This window comes from Anomaloglossus baeobatrachus, chromosome 2, assembly GCF_048569485.1.
Source record: "Anomaloglossus baeobatrachus isolate aAnoBae1 chromosome 2, aAnoBae1.hap1, whole genome shotgun sequence".
Lineage (NCBI taxonomy): Eukaryota > Metazoa > Chordata > Amphibia > Anura > Aromobatidae > Anomaloglossus > Anomaloglossus baeobatrachus.
Genome location: NC_134354.1, coordinates 594,303,952 through 594,331,902, shown reverse-complemented (window position 1 = coordinate 594,331,902; position 27,951 = coordinate 594,303,952). Strand labels below are relative to the sequence as shown.

Sequence of the window (27,951 nt, the reverse complement as noted above, 5' to 3'; positions counted from 1 at the left end):
GTATCGATAGCACTTCATAAACACTTAGTGCACACCATAGTCGACTCATGTATAGACGAGCAGGGTCGCTATATATTTCTTAAACTGAAGGTCGCAAATTCGATGTTTACAATCGCAAACTGGTACCTACCTAACACTAATCAGATTTCTACCTGTAGGGCCCTTCTGACGCAGCTATCTGATTTTGCAGAGGGGACATTGGTGGTTGGCGGTGACTTCAATTTTACTCTAGACCCAGCCATGGACTCCTCCTCTGGACGCAGCAGTGTCCGCACTAAGGAACTTAGTGCCCTAAAGCGGACTTTTCACGCCCTCCGACTGATTGATGTATGGAGAATCCTTAACCCCCAAGGTAAGGACTACACATATTATTCCCCACCACACAACTCATACAGCAGGATAGACCTTTTTCTGGTAAGCCACGGAGCGTTGGCTTGGCATCCCATTACAGAGATAGGGGAAATCTTTTGGTCCGACCATGCCCCAGTCTACCTTTCCCTTCAGGTACCCTCCCTCCCCCAGCGCTCATGGACCTGGAGGTTAAACAACAATTTACTCAAAGACAATCTCTGCCTAACGGAGTTGAGAGATTCAATTGACTCCTTTACGCAAGTCCATAGTTCTGACCCAACTTCTCAGCCTACCCAATGGGAGACCTTGAAGTGTGTCTTACGTGGAATACTGATTAAGCACGGCTCTAGGATCAAGAGGGAAAGAGCTGAAGAGATTGATAACTTGTTAACACAGATACATGAGCTGGAAAATACACATAAACTGACACGTACCCCCACAGTTCTGGCTGACCTTGTCCTTAAACGAACTAACCTAAAAACCCTATTGGACCAGAAATTTCTCTACCATAGAGAGAGAGTCAAAAATTTTTATTATAATTCATCTGACAAATGTGGTCGTCCTTTGGCACGACTGCTGCACCCCCGGGCCAACACCTCATACATTCCATGTATCAACACCAAAGGAGACAAAACATATGATCCAACAGAGATCCTGGAGGTCTTTCGGTCCTACTACGAAGACCTATATAATATTAAAGGGCAATATGCGGAGCTCCCACCCACTGACCTGGCAGATAGAATCGGGAGATATATACAGGAGACAGCCTTGCCTTCCCTAGATAGCAATGTTATAGAGATCCTAGAGGAGGATATATCAGAATCCGAAATCTGTAACGCAATTCAAATTACTCCATCAGGTAAATCCCCTGGCCCCGATGGGTTCACCCCAGCTTTTTACAAATTATTTAAGGACCAATTAGCCCCGATAATGGCCAAAACATTTAATTCTATTGATGAAGACACAAGGCTAACCCCTCAGTCTCTGGAAGCACACATTAGCGTGATCCCCAAACCGGGGAAAGACCCATTATTAGCTGCAAGCTATCGCCCTATCTCATTATTAAACGTGGACCTAAAACTCTACTCTAAGATTTTGGCTGATAGATTGTCCCCTTTCCTGCCCTCCGTTATTAACACAGACCAGGTGGGGTTTGTCAAAGGCCGTGAAGCAAGAGACAATACAATTAAAACCTTGTCTCTTATTGCTAAAGCTAAAAACAATTCGGTCCCGCTGGGTCTCCTAGCCATCGATGCTGAGAAAGCCTTTGACAGAGTCCATTGGGGATTTCTGAGGGCAGCATTGGGTCAGTTGGGACTGGGACCCCGATTTATACAGAAAATTGGCGCTTTATATGACAACCCAACCGCTAAGGTCAGGGTTAATGGGGCTTTATCCTCCTCCTTCGCTGTACGAAACGGGACCAGACAAGGCTGCCCCTTATCCCCGCTTTTGTATGTAGTCATCATGGAACACTTAGCTAACGCTCTCAGGGGGAATAGTAATATCAAAGGACTCAAGATCGGGGATGCCAATCATAAAATTGCATTATATGCAGATGATCTCCTGTTATACATCTCAACCTCATATATCGATCCCGTCTATAATGATGGAATTCGAACGATTCGGCCTCCTTAGTAACTTTAAAGTTAATCTATCAAAATCAGAAGCCTTAAATATCTCTTTGACCCAAACTGAAGTTTCCCGGGCAATGTCTAACTTCCCATTCAAATGGAGACCTTCGGCCATTAAATATTTGGGTATTTCAATCCCAGCGGACCTCTCCAAACTATATACACTTAATCACTTACCACTACTAGAAGGTACAATCAAGAACTTAAAGTCTTACCGGGGACTGAAATTGTCTTGGATGGGCAGGATGAATGTCATTAAAATAGATATCCTGCCACGCTTTTTGTACTACTTTCAAACCATCCCCATTTCTCCTCCCAGTAGTTTTTTTCGTACCCTTCAATCTGCTATTATCAGATTCATATGGGGTAAAATTAAACCAAGAATCAACTTACGCACTCTTACCCTTCCAAGGGAGTGTGGAGGAGCAGGCCTTCCTAATTTCAGAGTCTACATGCAGGCTGCAGCCTTGACCCGTATATTAGACTGGCATTTCAACAGTGACTCTAAGCAATGGATACGGGTAGAGCAAGAAGGAATGGAGATTCCTCTCAAACACCTCCCTTGGATACCTCCTTCAGATCTTCCTAGCGTGGGGATGCTTTCAAATTTTATCAAAGAAACGCTCAAAGTTAGTCACATAGTATCCAAAAAAATGTCGCCTCCACAGTCAGTTAGTCCCCTCGCTTCCTTATTTTATACTCCATCATTTCACCCTGGATATAAACAGAGAAGCTACTTCGGCTGGAGGGCGGAGGAAGACATCCGCTTGGGACACATACTGATTGATGGTAAATTACCCTCATTCCAAATCTTTCGGGCACAGCTTCCGTCTAGAGGTTCACAATGGTTGGAGTTTCTCCAACTACGGGCATTTGTCTCTCCAGAGAGAACAGTTGATCGAGTCCGAGGCACTTGTAGTGCCTTTGAGGAACTGTTTACTAAAAATATCCCGCCTGAACACACAATCTCCCTTCTGTACGGTATTCTTATCAGAGTTGGGGTCTCAGGCAAACGAGGCTACCAATTAGCTTGGGAAAAGGAGCTGAAGCAACACTTCTCCCCCGATGAGTGGAAGAAATGTTTCTTATTTACTCATAAATTGTCAGTCACGTGCTCTGCAGAGGAGAAAAATTTTAAGATTTTGACACGTTGGTACCAGTTTCCGTCTAAACTACATATTATATTCCCTTCAGTGTCTGCGATGTGCTGGAGATGTGGGCAAGATGTCGGTACCATGACGCATATCTGGTGGGAGTGTGATGGAATAAAACAGTTTTGGGGAAAGGTTCTTGCTAATTATCAGCTTATAACTGGGAAAGCAGTAGATAACTGTCCCAAGATAGTCCTCCTCTCTATGTTACCACACTCAATCGCTTATCATAAGAGAGACATACTCCGCTTCTGCCTGGCGGCGGCGCGCTCCGTCATACCTAGGTACTGGAAGTCCTCCACGATCCCTCCTATCTCGGAGTGGTACTCTGAAATGGCAAACATATGTAGGATGGAGGAGCTCTCTGCCGACATTGCGGGCACTAGAGACAAATTTTGCAGGACCTGGGGAGAATGGATCCTATTTAAAGATTCTCCAGATTTTGTTAAACTGTTTTGACGGAGCCATAACATCTTATTAGATTGGTGGAGTAAAGCATGGTCAGGGTGAACCGGACAAGAATGTAGGATCACCTGATTCTCATACGATAGAGAGTGCCCCTCCCCCACCCTAATAAAATCAAACTACCCACCATTTCCCTTGTGTGTCTGCCTTCGTCTTCCCAGCTTACTCACGCTGCTACCTACCTACCTCCCCCCCACTTCCCCTTCTAATTCCCTCCCTTCTCCCCCCTTTCTCTCCTTTTTTCTTCTCTCTCTCTTCTCTTCTCCTTCCCTTTTCCTGGGTTCTCGTTGGAATCCAAGTTGAAGAGGTCTATTGAGGACTATAGTTGTAAAGTGTTCACTATTCAGTCAAATTGAGATAGAGACAGATGGAGAAAACATGATTTCTTTACTATGCAATTTATAAAAAGTTTGACATGTCAGTCATTCAGTTTTACATGCTGTATATGTATAATATGATATGTTTACAATAAAAATAGATTGAACATAAAGGTTACATTTTAATTGTTACCACAATTGATATACTCTTGCTATTTATGGTACATTAGTTAGGTCTCTCATCTTCAATTGCCAGACAATGTAAAAGCTACAAAATCTGCTAGTACAGCAGCCATATTAAAAAAAATAATTTCACACCTCAAGGTTGCCATTTGCAAGGTCTCGACAGTGCAAAGCATCGTCAATGTCAGTACAACCAGGAGGATCCACACTGCACACGTAGAGATGCCTCAGGTCAATTCTGTTCCTCATATCCTGCAGGTGCAAATAAAGGGATTGCTGATCAACCTCAAACGTGTAATAATCAGTGATCGGGAATACTGCAAAAGGTAAAAGAAAGAATATCAAGAAACTAAGGGTTCAGAGAGGAACAATGGCGCATTTCTCACCTCGGGAGTTATGGCCCATGGCATTTTAGGAAGGAAGCTTAGAACAGCCTGGGAGAACGGCTGATGAGGAACGTCATGTTCTAGAAGCAACACTTCTGTTTCAGTCTCCTTATCACCTGCTGTGCCCAAGTTCTTCACAAAGTGACCCTAACGTAACAAAAACTGAATTAAGAGTTTTCCGGAATTTAAAAATGAAACAAAAGTAAGGCACCATTTAATTCCCCATAGCTTTAGCACAGAAGTTCTGGTAGTTGCCATCAATCTTCCAGAAATGATGTGCTGCAACACATAAACCTTGAAATATCGTAGCCATAATGCTAGCATGTGCACAGCAGATTTGCAGTGACTAGCTGCAGCGGTCATATGGATGTATGTGACATCATTGCTTCCAAAAAGTAAACAGAGACCGATGAGGCCACCCAGAACATTGACTATGGGGCTATAAAAGGATAAAACAAATAAGGTTTTTTTAAATATCAGACAAACCCCTTTAGATATTTCAAATCATACAGTAAAGTAATACAAAACTTGATTTATGTAATATCGTGGGTGGTCAATTCTGAAAAGAGCCCGTTCGGTTTCTAACCCCATTGATAAAAAAAAACAGGGCTTGAACATCCCATGAAGAGACCTATTTGATATATCACTTATTATAGGATACCACACACAACTACAATATCTATCCCCGTATGACACACAGTTCACCACTTACATTAGGATATCTGGAATTCCTTGGCCATCCATCAATTGCAACTATGATTCTCTGCCCTTCCAAGGTAGAAGACTGTCTTGTCTCTATACGTATGCGAGGAATCCGCCGGTCAGCTGGTGTGAACAGATGCCGTGTAGACTGAAAGAGTTAAAGACACAATCAAATTAAAAAGTGAAGTGATAACATAATAGAGAACCCGAGGAGTGAGGATTACAGACACCTACCTCTTTAAGGTGAGACTTGGCCAGCATGCCGCAGTATGGTCTCCAGTTTCTCTTTATGATTCCCACCACTCTTCCTGATGGTTTTACAGATTTATTTCCAGCAGATTGCAGCTGTAACAAAAGCCGGCAGTGAGGACACTTACAGGAAACATTCCACCCAGAAATATGCAGCAACAACCAATCTAGACTGGGATAATAGTCTCAAAGTGAATTTTATACCATCTTCTCTTTTTCCTCTACGGAGTCAATATCATCGTTTTCCCCTTCATCTTGTAAGACCACCGATGATGGAGCCACCCAATTATCCTTCTGCAATAGCTCCACGGCGACAACATCTTCATGCATGGCTCGGTTAATGCTCCGCAATCCTTGCAGGAGAAGCTGAGAAAGTTCAGAAACATTAATTGTACATGAAGACATTTTACCCAACACTAAAGTATTATCAGAGCATTCGTTTTATGGCATAAACAGGATAGGACAACGCTGAAGACACAAATTTGGGGAAAACTTTTGAATTTAGAGCATTATGCAATTTACTATTACCTGCACAACACTTCAGATTTTCTGCCATCAGCCCATCAATCTACTAGATAAACGGATGGATAGCAGAAGAAAAGTGGATCTGTGCTACACTTCTCTAACAGCAAATTATGCCAGAAAGCCGCAGTAACTGCTCTTCATCTACATCAGGACCAGAATAATGGGCACATAGGGAGGGCAGGGTCTTGTATTAGTCAGCACTGAATATCACAACTGTTGAGACTCTGTTTATATGGCAGTGACCCTGAAGAACAGTTGCTCATGGTGACCGCAGATTCATGACAGTATATCATGTGCAGACCATCACAATTTCCTCGTATTCCCAGGAAGATGGGTGGTCATGTGACCACATGTATGTTATTTGCATACTTGAATTCACATACCAACTAGACTTCTGCGCTTCTCTAAATTCCACATGCCCACATGCATGCAGAAAATATACTGGATTTTTCATTTTATAGGACACCCCCACCCCCAAACTTACAGGGGAAAAATAGGAAAAAAATAATTTTTAATTTTAAAACGTCTGTCTTACAATTTTTGTGCATCTTATAATATCTCACCGGGGGGGAGCGATGGTGATGGAGTGGCTCAGGAAGGTCACAGGAGGCAAGGTCGGCGATGCTGCGGGCTCAGAGTAGGGGTGGGGGTTGAGTTGTAGCTCAAGAGGGTCAGTGGACCGAGGGTCGGTGACACTGCAGGCTCGGGGGCATCGTGAGGCAGGCATCGTATATTTGTCGGTGGACTGCGCGATCCACTGAATCACCCGCGGTTGACGAGATGGACTTCAAGAAAATGGGTGCGTAGGTGGCGCGTGCTCAGATAGGCCTCTGCAGTCATTTTTTATTTTTTTAAGCCCATCATGTCAAATGTGGGCAATTCAATGGAGCCCGCTTCCCACTGTCAGATCAATGGCGCCCGCCACATCGCCGACCCTCCTGAGCTGCTCCACTGCAGTGACAACCCCTCCTCCAAGCCCTCAGTATCTCCAACCCTGCCTCCTGTGACCCCGCTCCACCACCGCATCAGTAAATAATATCTGGATTATAAGACACAATCCCATTTTACCACCAGATTTGGGGAGGAAGGGGGGGGGGGCGGGAGTGTGTCTTATAATCCAGAAAATACGGTCTTGTGACTACCAATACGCCTGGGAAAACAGGGAAATCGTGACAGTGTGGGCATTTCATACTTTCTCAATTTGGCAGTCTGTAGTCAGATACAGAGACCGCAGACTTTCCTTCTGAGATCTGTCAACTCCTTAAAATCAAGCCATATTTATCTCAATAGTCAAATGCACATTTGTACTTACCTCTTTTTCCTGCCCAGAATCTCCATGGACCCAGACTGTGGCCTCCAGAAAGTTATCTCTGCTTGCCCTGAAAGTTCCTTGCACATAAATGCCAGATTTTATACCTTGTTGTAACTTTGACAGAGGAAGATGTTCAGAAAAAATAATTCTCCCACTTTCTATATCATTCTGTGAAAAGAAAATAACCCCAACAATAGAAAAATATATTCCATGTCGTACAGCAAACCAGTCAATTTATCAAACCAGGCAACCAAAAGATGCCCATTAGTGTACCAGAAATGGCCATTAATGGCTAGCTCCAATAGCATGCATGAGAAAAGCACATACATTTCCCAAAATTAAAAGGTCATAGATGAAAAGAAAATCGGAGAAAGAAAGCAGACAGCGCCACACAATCAAGACTTACCTTCTCATCAGACACACAAGCAAGGCGATCCACAAGCTCAGGATTGGCAATCAAACTTTTAATGTATTCTTCACCTAAAATAGAAAAAGAAGTTCTTATTAATGAAAAGATTTTAATATTCAAGAAAGTAAGTATGATGTTTAGAAGCTGCACTTCAAGAATAAAAGAAGTCAATGACATTCAGCCTTGGGAATGTAACTCACATGTAAACGCCATAATTCCTTCCTTCACAGCCTTCTCTTTGTTACCGCGGTCATTGGTTATTAACAGCACTTCCAGGTTCTTGAGATTTGCCGATTTCTTCAGATGTTTGCTATACCATTGTGCTGCGGTCCGAATCGCCCGGTCGTTTCGGTCATTGGCATTTTCACCCTGTTCTTGTTCTATGTAAGTTTCCCTGTAATATGAAGAAAACATATTGCTCATCACTGTCATTAGCAAGGTCCGATTCATCAGGATTGGCACTGTTCTTGATGAGGGTGAGTGCTGGAGTCAGACACTCCAGATTCATGAAAGGTCAGCATCTGATGAAGGACTCTGTGTGCCTCTGTGTGAAAAGGGCAGAGTCACACATCCGGCATTTTGCCGAATTACCGGATCCGGTGCACTCCAGTACAGTGTAATACAGTACAATGGCATCGCGGCACGCTCCGGTCACATGCTGTAATGTGACCGGAGCATGTGACCGGAGCGTGCCACGCTGCCATTGTTCTGTATTACACTGTACTGGAATGTGTCGGATCTGGTAATCCGGCGAAAAAGAGAATTTTGTTTACTTACCGTAAATTCTTTTTCTTATAGTTCCGTATTGGGAGACCCAGACAATGGGGTGTATAGCTTCTGCCTCCGGAGGACACACAAAGTACTACACTTAAAAGTGTAGCTCCTCCCTCTGAGCCTATACACCCCCTGGAGAACCAGATCTAGCCAGTTTAGTGCAAAAGCTGAAGGAGAATAGCCACCCACAAGTAAAAACAGAGCAAGATCCGGAACAACCGGAGACTCTGTCCACGACAACAGCCAGTGAGCACACGCGGAACAAGAAACTGCCAACAGGCAACAGGGAGGGTGCTGGGTCTCCCAATACGGAACTATAAGAAAAAGAATTTACGGTAAGTAACAAAATTCTCTTTTTCTTTATCGTTCCTATGGGAGACCTAGACAATGGGACGTCTCAAAGCAGTCCATGGGTGGGAATAAACAGAAAAACTAAGAAGTAGGCGGAGCCTAACTTCACAAATGGGCGACAGCCGCCTGAAGGATGCGTCTGCCCAAGCTCACATCTGCCGAAGCAAGAGCATGCACTTGGTAGTGCTTTGAAAAGGTATGCAGGCTAGTCCAAGTGGCAGCCTGACAGACTTGCTGAGCCGTAGCCTGGTGCCTGAAAGCCCAAGAGTCACCGACAGCTCTGGTCGAGTGTGCCTTGATCCCCGGCGGGGGAGGCACCTGAGAACACTGGTAGGCATCCGAAATGGTCGACCTAATCCAACGGGCTAAGGTCGGCTTAGAAGCAGAGAGGCCCTTACGCCGACCTGTGGTTAGCACAAAAAGAGAGGTGCACCGCGAGACACATAGATCCGGAAAGCACGCACCAGATCCAGAGTATGCAACGCTTTTTCAAAGCGATGAACAGGAGCCAGACAAAAGGAAGGTAGGGTAATGTCCTGGTTAAGGTGGAAAGGAGAGACCACCTTAGGAAGAAAGTCCGGAGTCGGACGGAGAACCACCTTGTCTTGATGAAAAACCAAAAAAGGTGACTCCGAAGAGAGTGCAGCCAAATCAGAGATTCACCTGAGGGAAGTTATGGCCACTAGAAAAAACACTTTCTGTGAAAGACGAAACAAAGAAACCTCCCTAAGAGGCTCAAAGGGGGGTTTCTGCAAAACCGTGAGAACCAAATTGAGGTCCCAGGGATCCAAGGGCCGCCGGTAAGGCGGAATGATGTGAGACGCGCCCTGCAAGAAGGTGCGGACCTGAGCCAGCCGGGCGATACGCCGCTGGAACAGCACTGACAGAGCCGAGACTTGTCCCTTGAGAGGGTTGAGGGACAGACAGTCCCAGCTGCAGACCGGACTGTAGAAAGGACAGAAGGGTCGGCAAGGAAAAAGGCCAAGGAGGATGGCCGGAAGAGCGACACCAGGACAGGAAAATTTTCCAAGTCCTGTGATAGATCTTGGCAGAGGAAGACTTACGGGCCCGAGTCATAGTGGAGATGACTTCAGGGGGGGATACCAGAAGCTGTCAAGATCCAGGACTCAAGAGCCACGCCGTCAATCTGAGAGCCGCAGAATTCTGGCGGAAAAACGGACCTTGTGAGAGAAGGTCTGGACGGTCCGGAAGATGCCACGGCACCTCTACGGACAGATGGAGCAGGTCTGGGTACCAAGCTCGCCTGGGCCAGTCCGGACCAATGAGGATGACTCGACGGCCCTCCAGTCTGATCTTGCGCAGAACTCTGGGCAAGAGAGCTAGAGGGGGAAACACGTAGGACAGACGAAACTGGGACCAGTCTTGAACCAGAGCGTCCGCGGCGAATGCCTGAGGATCGTGGGAGCGAGCCACGTAAACCGGAACCTTGTTGTTGTGGCGGGATGCCATTAGGTCCACGTCCGGAGTGCCCCACTTGCGGCAGATTGACTGAAACGCTGCCGGATGCAGGGACCACTCGCCACTGTCCATGGTTTGACGGCTGAGATAACTTGCCTCCCAGTTTTCCACGCCTGGGATGTGGACTGTGGATATGGTGGACTTGGAATCCTCCACCCATTGAAGGATGCGTTGTACCTCCAACATCGCCAGGCGGCTGCGTGTCCCGCCTTGGTGATTGATGTAGGCAACCGCTGTCGCGTTGTCTGACTGGACTCGGATGTGCTTGCCCGCCAATAGGTGGTGAAAAGCTAGGAGAGCCAGAAGCACGACTCTGGTTTCCAGCACATTGATCGAGGGGGCTGACTCGGACGGAGTCCAAGTGCCCTGTGCTCGGTGGTGGAGACATACCGCTCCACAGCCGGATAGACTGGCATCCGTGGTGAGGATCACCCAGGACGGGACCAGGAAGGAGCGCCCCTGGGACAGAGAGAGGGGCCGAAGCCACCACTGAAGAGAGCTCCTGGTCTGTGGCGACAGAGCCACTAACCTGTGCAAGGACGAAGGCCGCTTGTCCCAACAGCGGAGAATGTCCAGCTGCAGTGGACGCAGATGGAACTGGGCAAAGGGAACAGCCTCCATTGACGCCACCATCTGACCCAGCACCTGCATCAGGTGCCTGATGGAATAATGGCGGGGCCTCAGCAGAGAGCGCACCGCCAGTTGGAGGGACTGCTGTTTGATTAAGGGCAACTTCACAAGTGCCGGCAGAGTCTCGAACTGCATCCCTAGGTACGTGAGCCTCTGGGTCAGAGTCAGAGTGGATTTGGGCAGATTGACAAGCCACCCGAATTGGGCTAGAGTGGCGAGAGTGAGCGAGACACTCCGCTGACAGTCTGCGCTGGATGAAGCCTTGACTAGAAGGTCGTCCAGGTAAGGAATCACTGCCAACCCCTGGAGGTGCAGAACCGCAACCACTGCTGCCATGACCTTGGTGAATACCCGAGGGGCTGTGGCTAACCCGAAGGGAAGAGCCACGAATTGGAAATGTTCCTCTCCGATTGCAAAACGTAGCCAACGCTGGTGTGAAACTGCAATTGGCACATGCAGATAGGCATCTCTGATGTCGATGGATGCCAGGAAATCCCCTTGGGTCATTGAGGCAATGACTGACCGCAGAGACTCCATGCGAAAATGCCGCACCTGAACATGCTTGTTGAGAAGCTTCAGATCCAGGATGGGCCGGAAGGTACCGTCCTTTTTGGGAACTAGGAAGAGATTTGAGTAGAAACCTTTGAACCGTTCCCGGGCGGGAACCGGTACAATTACTCCGTTGGCCTGCAAGGATGCCACAGCCTGAGAGAAGGCGGCGGCCTTGGAGCAGGGGGGAGTTGACAGAAAAAATCTGTTTGGCGGGCTGGAAGAGAATTCTATCCTGTAGCCGTGGGAGATGTTATCCCGCACCCACTGATCGGAGACGTGTTGAAACCACGCGTCGCCAAAGTGGGAGAGCCTGCCACCGACTAAGGACGTTGCTGGCGCGGACAGATAGTCAAGAGGAGGCTGCCTTAGTGGCAGCAGCTCCTGCGGTCTTCTGTGGACGCGCTTTTGTGCGCCAGTTGGATTTTTGGTCCTTGGCTGAGTTAGTGGACGAGGCCGAGGGCTTAGAGGACGACCAGTTGGAGGAACGAAAGGAACGAAACCTCGACTGATTCCTACCCTGGACAGGTTTCCTGGTTTTGGTTTGTGGCAAGGAAGTACTCTTCCCGCCAGTAGCTTCCTTAATAATTTCATCCAGCTGTTCACCGAACAGCCAGGACCCAGCAAAAGGGAGTCCAGCAGGGTACTTTTTTGAAGAAGCATCTGCCTTCCACTCTCGAAGCCACAAGATCCTGCGGATAGCGAGGGAATTAGCCGAAGCCACCGCAGTGCGGTGAGAAGCCTCCAGCATGGCAGACATGGCATAGGATGAAAAAGCTGAAGCTTGGGAAGTTAAGGTAACCATTTCGGGCATAGATTCCCTGGCGAGGGAATGCATCTCCTCTATAGAAGCAGAGATGGCTTTGAGAGCCCACACTGCTGCAAAAGTCGGGGAGAACGAGGCCCCTGCCGCCTCATATACAGATTTGGCCAGAAGGTCAACCTGGCGGTCAGTGGAATCCTTAAGAGAGGTGCCATCAGCCACTGATACAACAGTCCGGGCTGAGAGTCTAGACACCGGAGGGTCTACCATTGGTGAATGAGCCCACTCCTTGACCACCTCAGGTGGAAAGGGAAAACGGTCATCAGAACCACGCTTTGGGAAGCGTTTGTCAGGACAGGCCCTAGGCTTGGTCACAGCGGCCTGAAAACTGGAGTGGTTAAAGAACACACTCTTTGTCCTCTTAGGCAAGGTAAACTGGTGCTTTTCTGCCAGAGAGGGTTGTTCCTCTGATACTGGCGGATTGAGATCCAGTACAGAATTAATGGACGCAATCAAATCACTAACATCTGAGTCACTTTCGGACAGATCAATGGGGCACATGGAGTTAGCCTCCGAGCCCCCTGTAAAGGTATCCTCCTCGTCCTGCGAGTCAGCTTCTGAAACAGAGCCGCGGGACGAGGAAGGAGAGGGAGCCCTGCGTCTCCTTTTAGGAGGACGGGGTCTGGGACCAGATGACGAATCCTCTGTGAGCTCCGGTCCTGAGAGAGCCCTAGCAGCAGAGGCACCCTGTGAAGGGGGCTGATGCATGTTCAGCAAAGTCCTGGACAGCTGTCCCATGGAGTCGGCAAAAGATTGGGAGATAGACCTAGATAAGGATTCTACCCAAGCCGGGGGTTCAGCCACAGGAGCCGGAGCACCCGGAGAGACCACTGGGGGTGCGATTCCAGGCTGAGGCATCGTCAGGTTAGAGCAGGCATCACAATGTGGATAGGTGCTCGGTTCAGGCAGTAGGAGATTACATGCAGTGCATACTGAATACAGCTTTGGAGCCTTGCTCCTCGTGTGAGACACGCTGCTGGAGTGGGGGCTCTGCCAGAATGACCCCCAGAGAGTATATACAGAGGTCCACAACCAGAGGTTGTGGCTTACCAGACCGCTGGAGCGGTGTTGTGTGCCCTCCAGATCCCGAAGCCCGGACCCCCAAACACCTCAGCAGGGATGCTGCAGACCAGTGCTGATCGCAGAAAAAACGCTGAGAAAATGGCCGCCGGAGCGAAGAAAGGGGGCGGGACTTACTCTGGGAGCGGGATCTGGAGGACCATAGAGACTTACAGGGGAGGAGACATGTACTCAGTGAGGAGTGTCCCTCCCCAGTGCAGAACGGCCGCTGGGCGGAGCCGCGCTGTCCCTCTGCATGAATGACATGCGAGGGCAGTGAAACCGAAAGTAGGCCTCCGGCGAAGCCGGGGCCTAAATTTGAGCGGTGCGGCCGGCGCGCAGGCACCATCGGCGCGGTTCTCAGGCGACAGCCAGAGAACCCACCGGAAATGTCATAAAACTCACTCAGCACACTCTCCCACAACAATAAAGTACAGGGACCCCCAATATATAAACGTCTCAGGTACTTAGCTTGCTGAGACGCAGGGTTCCAAGTCCCTGGGGATGAGTGCTCCGGTCCAGCAGGATCCTGAAGGGCTGCGGATGGAGACCGGTCTCCTGCCAAGCATGGAGAACCGTGCTGGCTCCAACTTCAAGCCAGAGCCCAGGAGGGATGGTGAAGTAGCGCGGCATGTAAGGCTCCAGCCTTGGAATCAACCTTAACAGCACCGTCGACACAGTGGGGTGAGAAGGGACATGCTGGGGGTCCAGGCTTGGACCCGCTTTTCTTCAAACTCTTTCCAAAAATCAGATGAGAATGCATGTGTGGATGTATGCCTCCTGAACACAAAGCGATAAACTGGCTAGATCTGGTTCTCCAGGGGGTGTATAGGCTCAGAGGGAGGAGCTACACTTTTGAGTGTAGTACTTTGTGTGTCCTCCGGAGGCAGAAGCTATACACCCCATTGTCTGGGTCTCCCATAGGAACGATAAAGAAATACCATATGTGTGAAACGGCCCTAAGCCAGAAATCTGATTCCAGTCCGATACTGGAGCGAGATTCCTGGCAAAGAAAACGCCACAGCTGGTTATGAACTAGGCAAACTGTGGCGTCTCACCCCAACTCCACCCGCTTTATCGGAGCTGGAAGAAGCTGGCATGTAAACACCAAAACTTGCAAAATTTAGTCACAATTCCAAGTAACTTTTTAGTTTTCACAGCAGAATTCTGGCATGAAAAGCTTTGATTATTTTCAGAGCCACTTCATATATACGCAGTAGGAGACATTGGATGCATCACTACAGACAGATTTGTAGACAGATTTGAGCAGTTTATGAGTGAATGATCAGTATTGAAGACAAAAGGTGAGTGATAATTGAGAAAGGCAACTTTGTCCAATAATAAAAAAAAATATAAAAATAATATAACTACTATATAAAAAGTGGTGGCCGTAGATTTAGACATTTTCTCTAAATAGTCAAGAAACACATTTGCATTAACATCGGACCTAGACACTTGTTTTTTGCTGTTTAATTTTTATCTCCACTTGTTCTAAGAGCAATAAATTTAGTTTTACATCAACATAACTTTTTAAAGGATTGGTTTTTGAAGGAAAAAAAAAACAAAAAACCAAAACAACAACAAACCCACAATTCTGACATGGTTTCTTGGTGCCTTGATTCAATAGCATTCATTATGCTACAGTATGATTCTTCAGGTCAGTACGAGTACGGTGACACCAAACCTGGGGTATGTGCACACAATATCATTTTCAGGCAGAATCCACCTGAAAAAGTATTGACGAATCTCTGTAAAAAGTGAAAATAATTATAATTGATAGTGATTAGTGATGAGCGGGCACTGACACGCTCGGGTGCTCAGTATTCGTAACAAGCAGTTGGATGCTCGGATGGGCTCAGCTAGTGTACAGAGTATATTAGAAGTCAATAGAGGACTTGAGCATTTTTCCAGAAGATCTTCCGGAAAAATACTTGAGTTCCCCACTGACTATCAGCTGAGCCTGTCCAAGCATCCAACTGCTAGTTATGAGTACCGAGCACCTGAGCATGGCAGTGCCCGCTCATCACGAATAGTGTGTATAAATGAAATTGCCATACCCATGTTAAGTCCTTTGTTACTTTTTAGGGCAGTGCAATGACCAAAAAAAAAAAAAAAAAATGGAAAATTCGGTTTTAGGCTTTTTGCCGTTTAACATATGGTTTAAACATTTTTAGACTTTGCTCTGACAGACATAAATATACATTTTTATAACTTCTTAACCTTTGAATGAGGAAACGGGTGCAATTTAAACTTTTTTTTAATGTTTACTTTATTTTTCAATAACCTTAGAGAACTTGCAATGGCGATTATTCTAATGCTTACCAAACCATAGTATTGCAATATATAGTGAATTGTAGTTCTCCTATGCAGCCTTGCCTTTACCTCAGCTTATCAGGAGGACTCGGATAGCAGACCCCCAGCCAGCATGGTAACCCACTGGCTCCCCATGATCGCGCTACGAGCACACCATTGTGTGAGAAAATTGCCAATCATGCCACTCAATGGAGTTGTGAGTGATTTACAGCAGCATCTAAATGTTTGACAGCAGCGACCATAGCTTAGCTCCGGCCGCTGCTGCCAGACACAGATCCTGGCTGTGTATTCTAGTCAGCCACGTAACAAGTAGGCTCAACTCTTAAGCCTGCTCCATAAGGCGCTTAACAACATGTGATTAAAATGTGTCACATGTCATTAAGGGGTTAAAAGAATCTCTCCCTTTAATCTGATATATAAAGCTGTGTGTGTGTGTGTGTGTGTGTGTGTGTGTGTGTGTGTGTGTGTGTGTGTGTGTGTGTCCCCGGATTGGCATCCGCACAGTCGCAGCTACAGCCACAAAATTATGCACACTCTGGACCCCGAGAGCGTCATAGGCTATGTTGTGAGGCAAATTTTAACCCCGCGCGTTCCAATTTACCAATCAATTTTGCCCCTATCTACATAATGGGGAAAAAGTGAAACGAAAAGTGTATCCGCACCGTCGCATTTACAATCACGAAATTTTGCACAGACACCTCATGTGACCCAGGGAACATCGTAGACTATGTTTTGACAGGAAAATTTAACCCCGCACTTTCCAGTTACTCTACAAAAAACATGCCTCCATTAAAGTAAATGGAGCCTGGAACTACAGGTTATTAGTAGGAGCAGTGATTGGTTGCTATAGGAACAAAAGACATTCATAGTATAAGAAGCTTATATGTGAGGCAATAAGATGTTGGTGGGGAGACAGACCTGGAAAGAGACAGACCTGGAAAGAGACAGACCTGGAAAGAGACAGACCTGGAAAGAGACAGACCTGGAAAGAGACAGACCTGGAAAGAGACAGACCTGGAAAGAGACAGAGCACATTACTTGGCCAATTTAGTTAAATCTGTGTGGAATATCTGGGGTGTTGAAATATATGTTGTGAAATGTTTCTATTAGCTTAGTTTTTGCCTTTTAATAATTACATTTCTATTCGTTTTGTGGTTTTTGTGTGCAGAATACATTTTTTGTTCATACATTCTATTTTGTTAACAACAGTTATTAACCCGGGTGAAGCCGGGTAGTACAGCTAGTGATATATTTTATAACAACCTGTAAACAGAATATAGGCTGCTGTAACCTGTGTCTTGTATTCTGTTTTTGGGCTCAGTTGGCTAAAGTGATGATTTCAATATCTGCATTCAACATTTTCCGGTCCCTTTGATTTAGGAAGTAAACTGCCCTGGGGAACAGATATATTGCAATATTGATACATCAGGAATTTAGAGGCTGTCCATCAATACCGCAATGGTTACTTAGAATTACCGATGGTGCTCATTAGTGAATGTGTAGAAATACTTCTCCGGATTATTAGTCATGTCTCGGATCCTCTTGTATACTGGTGCGCTGCGACGCCGCACTTCCTGGAGAACGGTCTGCAATAATATCACATTCTGGATGACCGGGTCCTCGAGGATGTCAACCTAAACACAAAGACAAACAAAAAAATGGATCATCGTAAAACGCTTATGTAAAGAAATGGAGAAATTCAAATTATATTTCATCTAAAATGTTATGTGTTGCCAGACATAAAAAATTATTTTAGGCATGGATTAAAAATAATGAATGGAGACATAGTAATTCTCCAGTGTGCCTGCGGATCCAGACCAGGGCACTACAGGGGTCTGTAGACCGTTACAGGCTGCAGCAGGGCTGAGGCTCCAACAGGGCAGACGTCACTTTCAGATCCACCATTTTTTGTAATCAATCCATGGCGATTGATAGATAGATAGGTAGATAATTGTTTGATGATATTAAATGGGTTGTCTCATTATCAAGAAAATGTAAAGTTGTACAGTGCTCGTATACACAAGCAACTTAACTTATTAAAAATAATCTTCGCTCTCAAGAACAAGGACTTTTTACTTCCTCCGTTTACTGCTCATCGCCTGGGTTACCGGCCACCTGTCTGGTCTATCAGAGGTCCGACCACCATTAGCGCCACTGAGCTTTTGTGAATTAGCAGACACAAAACTGCTTCTGCTTGTGGCATGGGCGTGCACGGTTCGGACCAGCATCATTGGTCCAAACGGTCAATCATTCACTATTCCACAGCCTCAGAAAGCAGGAGACAGGGTAATGTCACTCTCCTGAATATCATCATGAGAACAACCCTTAGGGCTGCTTCTCACTTGCGAGTTTCTCGCAGTAGAGCAATGCGAGAAAAACTCGCATTGGAATCGGACACATGTTAGTGAATGATTCAGCTCTCATCTGCGATTTTTTTCTCAGTCCAAATCGGACCGAGAAAAAAATCGCAGCATGCTGCTTTTTTGCGAGTTTCTACTGCGAGTCTCTCCAATGCAAGTCTATGCGAGCGTGTAAAAAAATCGGATGTCACGGGACGGCACTCACACCATCCTAGTGACATCCGATTTTCTAAATACATTTCTCGCATGTTTCCTAAAACACTGGAAACGAGCGATGTCTCCCAATGTCTGTCAATCACAATTCTCTGTCAGTCGGTCTCTCCCTCTCGGTCTCTATTCTCTCTCTGTCGGTCCGTCACTATCTCTGTCCCTCTCTCACAGTCTGTCGGTCATTTTCCCCTCCTCTCTCATACTCACCGTTCCCCGATCCCCGGCGCGGTGCTGCACGGCATTCACACTGCTGCGGCGGCTTTTACTATTTTGAAAAAGCCGGCCGCTCATTAAACAATCTCGTATTCCCTGCTTTCCCCGCCCACAGGCGCCTATGATTGGTTGCAGTGAGACACGCCCCCACGCTGAGTGACAGGTGTCTCACTGCAACCAATCACAGCAGCCGGTGGGCGGGTCTATACTGTGCAGTGAAATAAATAAATAAATAATTAAAAAAAACGGCGTGCGGTCCCCCCCAATTTTAATACCAGCCAGATAAAGCCATACGGCTGAAGGCTGGTATTCTCAGGATGGAGAGCTCCACGTTATGGGGAGCCCCCCACCCTAACAATATCAGCCAACAGCCGCCCAGAATTGCCGCATACATTATATGCGACAGTTCTGGGACTGTACCCGGCTCTTCCCGATTTACCCTGGTGCGTTGGCAAATCGGGGTAATAAGGAGTTATTGGCATCCCATAGCTGCCAATAAGTCCTAGATTAATCATGTCAGGCGTCTATGAGACACCCTCCATGATTAATCTGTAAGTTACAGTAAATAAACACACACACATGAAAAAATCCTTTATTGGAAATAAAAAACACAAACACATTCCCTCATTACCAATTTATTAACCCCGACAAACCCTCCATGTCCGGCGTAATCCACGGACTCCAGCGTCGCTTCCAGCATGCAGGTGACAGGAGCTGCAGAAGACACCGCCGCTCCGGTCACCTCCAAGCAGCAACTGAGGTGAGTAGCGCGATCTGCTGAGGTGTCACTGAGGTTACCCGCTGTCACTGGATCCAGTGACAGCGGGTAACCTCAGTGACACCTCAGCAGATCGCGCTACTCACCTCAGTTGCTGCTTGGAGGTGACCGGAGCGGCGGTGTCTTCTGCAGCTCCTGTCACCTGCATGCTGGAAGCGACGCTGGAGTCCGTGGATTACGCCGGACATGGAGGGTTTGTCGGGGTTAATAAATTGGTAATGAGGGAATGTGTTTGTGTTTTTTATTTCCAATAAAGGATTTTTTCATGTGTGTGTGTTTATTTACTGTAACTTACAGATTAATCATGGAGGGTGTCTCAGACGCCTGACATGATTAATCTAGGACTTATTGGCAGCTATGGGCTGCCAATAACTCCTTATTACCCCGATTTGCCAACGCACCAGGGTAAATCGGGAAGAGCCGGGTACAGTCCCAGAACTGTCGCATATAATGTATGCGGCAATTCTGGGCGGCTGCTGGCTGATATTGTTAGGGTGGGGGGCTCCCCATAACGTGGAGCTCCCCATCCTGAGAATACCAGCCTTCAGCCGTATGGCTTTATCTGGCTGGTATTAAAATTGGGGGGGACCGCACGCCGTTTTTTTTAATTATTTATTTATTTATTTCACTGCACAGTATAGACACGCCCACCGGCTGCTGTGATTGGGTGCAGTGTGACACCTGTCACTCAAGAGTGGGGGCGTGTCTCACTGTAACCAATCATAGGCGCTGGTGGGCGGGGAAAGCAGGGAATACGAAATTGTTTAATGGGCGGCCGGCTTTTTCAAAACAGTAAAAGCCGCCGGAGCAGTGAGAATGCCGTGCAGCGCCGGGGATCGGGGATTGGTGAGTATGAGAGAGGGCTGCTAACTTCAGTTACTCAGGAGATTAGCGGTCACCGGTGAGTCTTCACAGGTGACCGCTAATCAGGGCGCGACACAGACAGAGCCGCAGCATGACAATGAAGTCGGGTGAAGTTCACCCGAGTTCATTCTGACAGTGCGGCTCTGTCTGTGTCTGCTGTCATCTGCCATTCACCGCTGCTACATGGCTGTCTGTGTCTGCTGTCAGCGGCCATGTAGCAGCGCTGAATGGCAGATGACATAGTAAAAAATACGCATTAAACACGCATTACACACGCATTACACACGCATTACACACGCATTACACACGCTAGTAAAATCTCAGAAATAGCATCGCACTTGCGTTGCACTCGCACCTAACGTGAACTAAAATCAGCCGAGTTTTTTTCAGCCCAGTCGGACCGATTTTACTCGCATAGATGTGTTTCCACCCTTAGGGGCACTTTGCACACTGCGACATCGCAGGTGCGATGTCGGTGGGGTCAAATTGAAAATGACGCACTTCCGGCATCGCAGTGTGTAAAGGCTGGATGATACGATTAACGAGCGCAAAAGCGTCGTAATCGTATCATCGGTACAGCGTCGGCGTAATCCATAATTACGCTGACGCAATGGTCCGATGTTGTTCCTCGCTCCTGCGGCAGCACACATCGCTGTGTGTGAAGTCGCAGGAGCGAGGAACGTCTCCTACCGGCCTCACTGCGGCTTCCGTAGGATATGCGGAAGGAAGGAGGTGGGCAGGATGTTTACATCCTGCTCATCTCCGCCCCTCCGCTCTGATTGGCCGCCTACCGTGTGACGTCGCAGTGACGCCGCATGACCCGCCCCCTTAACAAGGAGGCAAATCGCCGGCCACAGGGACGTCGCACGGCAGGTGAGTGTGTGTGTGAAGCTGGCGTAGCGATAACTTTCGCTACGCCAGCTATCACCACATATCGCTGCTGCGACGGGGGCGGGCACTATCGCACTCGGCATCGCAGCATCGGCCTGCGATGTCGTAGTGTGCAAAGCCCGCCTTAGGCTGGGGCCACACCGGGACTACTGCGATCCCCTTGCATGAGACTCGGCTAGTGCTAGCAGTACAGCAGAGCCGAGTGTCATGCGTGTGTCCTTGCAACTGAGGTCCGTTCGTGCGAGCAGACCTCAGCTGCAGGGGGCGGGCCGGCTCTCAGCAGGGGACGGAGGGATTTCTCTCGCTCTCTCCTGCGTAGCCGGCTATTGCCATTCTCGCACTGCACTAGCAGTACACCGGTGTACCGCGAGTGCAGTGCGATTTTTCTCTCGCCCCATTCACTTGAATGGGTGCGAGAGAAAGAGTCTCAGCTTACAGTCACAGCATGCTGCAATTGTTTTCTCGGTCCGATTAGGGCTGAGAAAATAATCGCTCATGTGCGCTGACACACAGGCTAGAATTGGTCCGAGGGGAATGCGATGTTTTATCACACGCCACTCGCACTGTTTTTCTCGCCGTGTGGCTTAGGCCTTAGAGGGATATTCGCATCTCCAAGATCCTATTCCACTATATACTAGGTATAGTAGGTGTAAGGCTGGGGCCACACGGGGACTACTGCGATCCCCTTGCATGACACTCGGCTCGTGCTGGCAGTACAGCAGAGCCGAGTGTCATGCGTGTGTCCTTGCAACTGAGGTCCGTTCGTGCGAGCAGACCTCAGCTGCGGGGGGCGAGCCGGCTCTGAGGAGGGGAGGGAGGGATTTCTCTCCTGGGTAGCCGGCTATTGCCATTCTCGCACTGCACTAGCGGTACACTGGTGTACCGCGAGTGCAGTGCGATTTTTCTCTCGCCCCATTCACTTGAATGGGTGCGAGAGAAAGCGTCTCGGAGTACAATCGCAGCATGCTGCAATTGTTTTCTCGGTCCGATTAGGGCTGAGAAAATAAATCGCTCATGTGCGCTGACACACAGGCTAGAATTGGTCAGAGGGGAATGCGATGTTTTATCGCACTCCACTCGCACCGTTTTTCTCGCCGTGTGGCTTAGCCCTAAGGCCTAAGCCACACGGCGAGAAAATCGGTGCGAGTGGAGTGCGATAAAACATCGCATTCCCCTCGGACCAATTCTAGCCTGTGTGTCAGCACACATGAGCGATTATTTTCTCAGCCCTAATCGGACCGAGAAAACAATTGCAGCATGCTGCGATTGTACTCCGAGACGCTTTCTCTCGCACCCATTCAAGTGAATGGGGCGAGAGAAAAATCGCACTGCACTCGCGGTACACCGGTGTACTGCTAGTGCAGTGCGAGAATGGCTATAGCCGGCTACACAGGAGAGAGGGAGAGAAATCCCTCCCTCCCCTCCTGAGTGCCGGCCCGCCCCCCGCAGCTGAGGTCTGCTCGCACGAACGGACCTCAGTTGCAAGGACACAAGCATGACACTCGGCTCTGCTGTACTGCCAGCACGAGCCTAGTCTCATGCAAGGGGATCGCAGTAGTCCCCGTGTGGCCCCAGCCTTATAGTGAGAATATTAGCAAATACCTCCAATTAGAAATTTAGTATAGTTCTCCTGATATAGTCATATTCCTTACCTCACGTGCAGGGCATTGCAGCTTAGGTGTCTATGGTTACAACCATGAGCAACTATCACTAAATGACTGGACGTAACCATGGATACCTAAGCTGCGGCAATGCCATGCAGATGATTTAAGTGAACTTTTCAGACTGGGCTTCGGGAATCTTCTGCATCCTTTAAAGGGAACCTGTCATCAGAAATTTAGCTATCCACCTAAAAGTTTCCCCTTCTGCAGCTCCTGGGCTGCATTCTAGCAAGGTTCCTGTAGTTTTTCTTGCCCCTTTTAGCCCAAAATAAACACTTTATAAAGTAGTACCTGCTCGTATGTAAATTTTCTCATTTTTCCATGTGGGCGGTCTGTCTGGTGTCTGTGCCTGTCCTCCTACCGATTTACGCCCCCCCCAGAATGCAGAATTTCAAACCTCAAGATGCCGCCCCTGGGCGCCTGAGGTCCTGCGCATGCGCTCTGCTACCGTAGCGGGACAGTGCATAGCGTGCACGTGTGACCGCTGGTGACGGTATGCGCAGGCACGATGTTATGGGCGGCGCTGTGAGTGTCCTCAGCAAGTGCCGCCCATAACCTCGTGACCGCACTTTCCTCTCTTCCTCCATCGTTCTGCGCCAGCGCTCGCTGGCGCGGTGACCCGACGTCACCTCCTCCCATCTTGCCGCAGCAGGGCAAGATGGGAGGAGGTGACGTCGGGTCACCGCACCAGCGAGCGCTGGCGCAGAACGATGGAGGAAGAGAGGAAAGTGCGGTCACGAGGTTATGGGCGGCACTTGCTGAGGACATTCACAGCGCCGCCCATAACATCGTGCCTGCGCATACCGTCACCAGCGGTCACACGTGCACGCTATGCACTGTCCCGCTACGGTAGCAGAGCGCATGCGCAGGACCTCAGGCGCCCAGGGGCGGCGTCTTGAGGTTTGAAATTCTGCGTTCTGGGGGGGGGGCGTAAATCGGTAGGAGGACAGGCACAGACACCAGACAGACCGCCCACATGGAAAAATGAGAAAATTTACATACGAGCAGGTACTACTTTATAAAGTGTTTATTTTGGGCTAAAAGGGGCAAGAAAAACTACAGGAACCTTGCTAGAATGCAGCCCAGGAGCTGCAGAGGGGGAAACTTTTAGGTGGATACCTAAATTTCTGATGACAGGTTCCCTTTAAGTTACAGTACAGACCAAAAGTTTGGACACACCTTCTCATTCAAAAGAGTTTTTTTTTATTTTCAGGACTCTGAAAAAAGAGAATTTTGTTACTTACCGTAAATTCTTTTTCTTATAGTTCCGACATGGGAGACCCAGACCATGGGTGTATAGCTTCTGCCTCAGGAGGACACACAAAGTACTACACTTAAAAGTGTAGCTCCTCCCTCCGAGCATATACACCCCCTGGATGACAAATGTAACCAGTTCAGTGCAAAAGCTGAAGGAGGACATCCACCCATAAGTAGAGATAGAGTAAAACCCGGAATAACCGGAACCTCTGTCTACAACAACAGCCGGTGAAAACACACGGAACAAGAACTGCCAACAGGCAACAGGGAGGGTGCTGGGTCTCCCATGTCGGAACTATAAAAAGAATTTACGGTAAGTAACAAAATTCTCTTTTTCTTCATCGTTCCTTATGGGAGACCCAGACCATGGGACGTCTCAAAGCAGTCCATGGGTGGGAAATAAACAGAACTGAGAAGTAGGCAAAACCTAACTTCACAAATGGGCGACAGCCGCCTGAAGGATGCGTCTGCCCAAGCTCGCATCTGCCGAAGCATGAGCATGCACTTGGTAGTGCTTCGAAAAGGTGTGCAGACTAGACCAAGTGGCAGCCTGACAAACCTGCTGAGCCGTAGCCTGGTGCCTGAAAGCCCAGGAGGCACCGACAGCTCTGGTCGAGTGCGCCTTAATCCCTGGCGGAGGGGGCACCTGAGAACATTGGTAGGCATCGGATATGGCCGACCTAATCCAACGAGCTAGGGTCGGTTTAGAAGCCGAGAGACCCTTGCGCTGACCCGTGGTTAGCACAAAAAGAGAGGTGCACCGCCTAAGAGCAGCGGTGCGTGACACAGATTCGGAGCGCCCGCACCAAATCCAAAGTATGCAACGCTTTCTCAAAGCGATGCACAGGGGCCGGACAAAGGGAAGGCAATGAAATGTCCTGGTTAAGGTGGAAAGGAGACACCACCTTAGGGAGAAAGTCCGGAGTCGGACGAAGAACCACCTTGTCTTGGTGAAAAACCAAAAAAGGCGACTCCGAAGAGAGCGCAGCCAAATCAGAGACTCTCCTGAGAGAAGTTATGACCACCAGAAAGACCACCTTCTGTGAAAGTCGAAACAAAGGAACCTCCCTAAGAGGCTCAAAGGGTGGTTTCTGTAAAGCCGTGAGGACCAGATTAAGGTCCCAGGGATCCAAAGGCCGCCGGTAAGGAGGAATGATGTGAGATGCGCCCTGCATGAAGGTGCGCACCTGGGCCAGTCGGGCGATACGCCGCTGGAACAATACCGACAGAGCCGAGACCTGTCCCTTAAGGGAATTGAGGGATAGTCCTAGCTGCAGACCGGACTGTACAAAGGACAGGATGGTCGGCAAAGAAAACGGCCAAGGAGCATGGCCGGAAGAGCGACACCAGGACAGGAAAATCCTCCAAGTCCTGTGGTAAATCCTGGCCGAGGAAGACTTCCGAGCCTGAGTCATAGTGGAGATGACCTCGGAAGGAATGCCTGAAGCCGTCAGGATCCAGGACTCAAGAGCCACGCCGTCAATCTGAGAGCCGCAGAATTCTGGCGGAAAAACGGACCTTGAGAGAGAAGGTCTGGGCGGTCCGGGAGATGCCACGGCATTTCTACGGACAGACGGAGCAGGTCTGGGTACCAAGCTCGCCTGGGCCAGTCTGGAGCAATGATTATGACCCGACGGCCCTCCATTCTGATCTTGCGCAGGACTCTGGGCAAGAGAGCTAGAGGGGGAAACACGTAGGCCAGACGGAACTGGGACCAATTTTGAACCAGCGCGTCCGCTGCGAAGGCCTGAGGATCGTGGGAGCGAGCCACGTAAACCGGGACCTTGTTGTTGTGCCGGGATGCCATTAGATCCACTTCCGGAGTGCCCCACTTGCGGCAGATTGATCGGAACACTGCCGGATGCAGGGCCCACTCGCCGCTGTCCACGGTTTGACGGCTGAGATAATCTGCCTCCCAGTTTTCTACGCCTGGGATGTGGACTGCGGATATGGTGGACTTGGAGTCCTCCGTCCACTGAAGGATGCGTTGGACTTCCAACATTGCCAGGCGGCTGCGTGTCCCGCCCTGGTGATTGATTTAGGCAACCGCTGTCGCGTTGTCCGACTGGACTCGAATGTGCTTGCCCGCCAACAGTTGGTGAAAGGCTACGAGAGCCAGAAGCACAGCTCTGATTTCCAGCACATTGATCGAGAGGGCTGATTCGGACGGAGTCCAAGTGCCCTGTGCTCGGTGGTGGAGAAATACTGCTCCCCAGCCGGAGAGACTGGCGTCCGTGGTGAGGATCACCCAGGACGGAGTCAGGAAGGAGCGTTCCTGAGACAGAGAGAGGGGCCGAAGCCACCACTGAAGCGAGCTCCTGGTCTGTGGCGACAGAGCCACTAGTGTGTTCAAGGAAGAGGTCCGCTTGTCCCAAAAGCGGAGAATGTCCAGCTGCAGAGGACGCAGATGGAACTGGGCAAAGGGAACCGCTTCCATTGACGCCACCATCTGACCCAGAACCTGCATGAGGTGCCTGATGGAATGACGGCGGGGCTTCAACAGTGAACGCACCGCCAGATGAAGGGACTGCTGTTTGACTAAGGGCAGCTTCACAAGTGCCGGCTGAGTCTCGAATTGCATCCCTAGGTACGTAAGTTCCTGGGTCGGGGTCAGAGTGGATTTGGGCAGATTGACAAGCCACCCGAATTGAACAAGCGTGGCGAGAGTGAGCGAGACACTCCGCTGACAGTCTGCACTGGATGAGGCTTTGACTAGAAGGTCGTCCAGGTAGGGGATTACTGCCAACCCCTGGAGATGCAGAACCGCAACCACTGCTGCCATGACCTTGGTGAACACACGAGGGGCCGTGGCTAACCCGAAGGGGAGAGCCACGAATTGGAAATGTTCCTCTCCGATTGCAAAGCGTAGCCAACGCTGGTGTGAAACTGCAATTGGCACATGCAGATAAGCATCTCTGATGTCGATGGATGCTAGAAAATCTCCTTGGGTCATTGAGGCAATGACCGATCGCAGAGATTCCATGCGAAAGCGCCGCACCTGAACATGCTTGTTGAGAAGCTTGAGATCCAGGATGGGCCGGAAGGAACCGTCCTTCTTTGGGACTAGGAAGAGGTTTGAGTAGAAACCTCTGAATCGTTCCCGGGCGGGAACCGGAACAATTACTCCGTTGGCCTGCAAGGATGCCACGGCCTGTGAGAAGGCGGCGGCTTTGGAGCAGGGGGGAGCGGACATAAAAAATCTGTTTGGCGGGCTGGAAGAAAATTCTATCCTGTAGCCGTGGGAGATGATATCCCGCACCCACTGATCGGAGACGTGTTGAAACCACACGTCGCCAAAGTGGGAGAGCCTGCCACCGACCAAGGACGTTGCTGGCGCAGCCAGATAGTCAAGAGGAGGCTGCCTTAGTGGCAGCGGCTCCTCCGTTCTTCTGAGGACGCGGCTTCGCGCGCCAGCTGGGTTTTCGATCCTTGGCTGACTTAGTGGACGAAGCTGAGGGCTTAGAGGATGACCAGTTAGAGGAACGAAACCTCGACTGGTTCCTGCCCTGGACAGGCTTCCTGGTTTTAGTTTGTGGCAAGGAAGTACTCTTCCCGCCAGTAGCTTCCTTAATAATTTCATCCAGTTGTTCACCGAACAGCCGGGACCCAGCAAAGGGGAGCCCAGCAAGGAACTTCTTGGAAGAAGCGTCTGCTTTCCACTCCCGAAGCCACAAGATCCTGCGGATCGCGAGGGAATTAGGGAAGCTACCGCCGTGCGGTGAGAAGCCTCCAGAATGGCAGACATGGCATAGGATGAAAAAGCCGAAGCCTGGGAAGTTAAGGCAACCATCTCGGGTATAGAGTCCCTGGCGAGGGAATGTATCTCCGCCAGAGAAGCAGAGACTGCCTTAAGAGCCCACACTGCTGCAAAGGACGGGGAGAACGAAGCTCCTGCCGCCTCATATACAGATTTGGCCAGAAGGTCAACCTGGCGGTCAGTGGGATCCTTAAGAGAGGTGCCATCGGCCACAGATACGACTGTCCGGGCTGAGATTCTAGACACCGGAGGGTCTACCTCTGGTGAGTGAGCCCACTCCTTGACCACTTCTGGTGGA

The 27,951-nt window shown here is 49.1% G+C and overlaps 1 protein-coding gene across 1 annotated transcript in view; it reads right to left on the bottom strand.

The window, feature by feature from the left end:
• DIS3 (DIS3 exosome endoribonuclease and 3''-5'' exoribonuclease) overlaps positions 1-27,951 on the bottom strand; it is a 114,326-nt gene that overhangs the window by 71,075 nt on the left and 15,300 nt on the right. The window contains exons 3-11 of the mRNA XM_075336816.1: positions 17,139-17,296; positions 7,885-8,078; positions 7,682-7,755; positions 7,276-7,443; positions 5,643-5,804; positions 5,424-5,534; positions 5,200-5,337; positions 4,488-4,634; positions 4,237-4,353 (exon numbers count right to left, since the gene is read on the bottom strand). Of these exons, the coding sequence (XP_075192931.1) occupies positions 4,237-4,353; positions 4,488-4,634; positions 5,200-5,337; positions 5,424-5,534; positions 5,643-5,804; positions 7,276-7,443; positions 7,682-7,755; positions 7,885-8,078; positions 17,139-17,296 (1,269 nt within the window). The remainder of the gene's footprint in view (positions 1-4,236; positions 4,354-4,487; positions 4,635-5,199; positions 5,338-5,423; positions 5,535-5,642; positions 5,805-7,275; positions 7,444-7,681; positions 7,756-7,884; positions 8,079-17,138; positions 17,297-27,951) is intronic.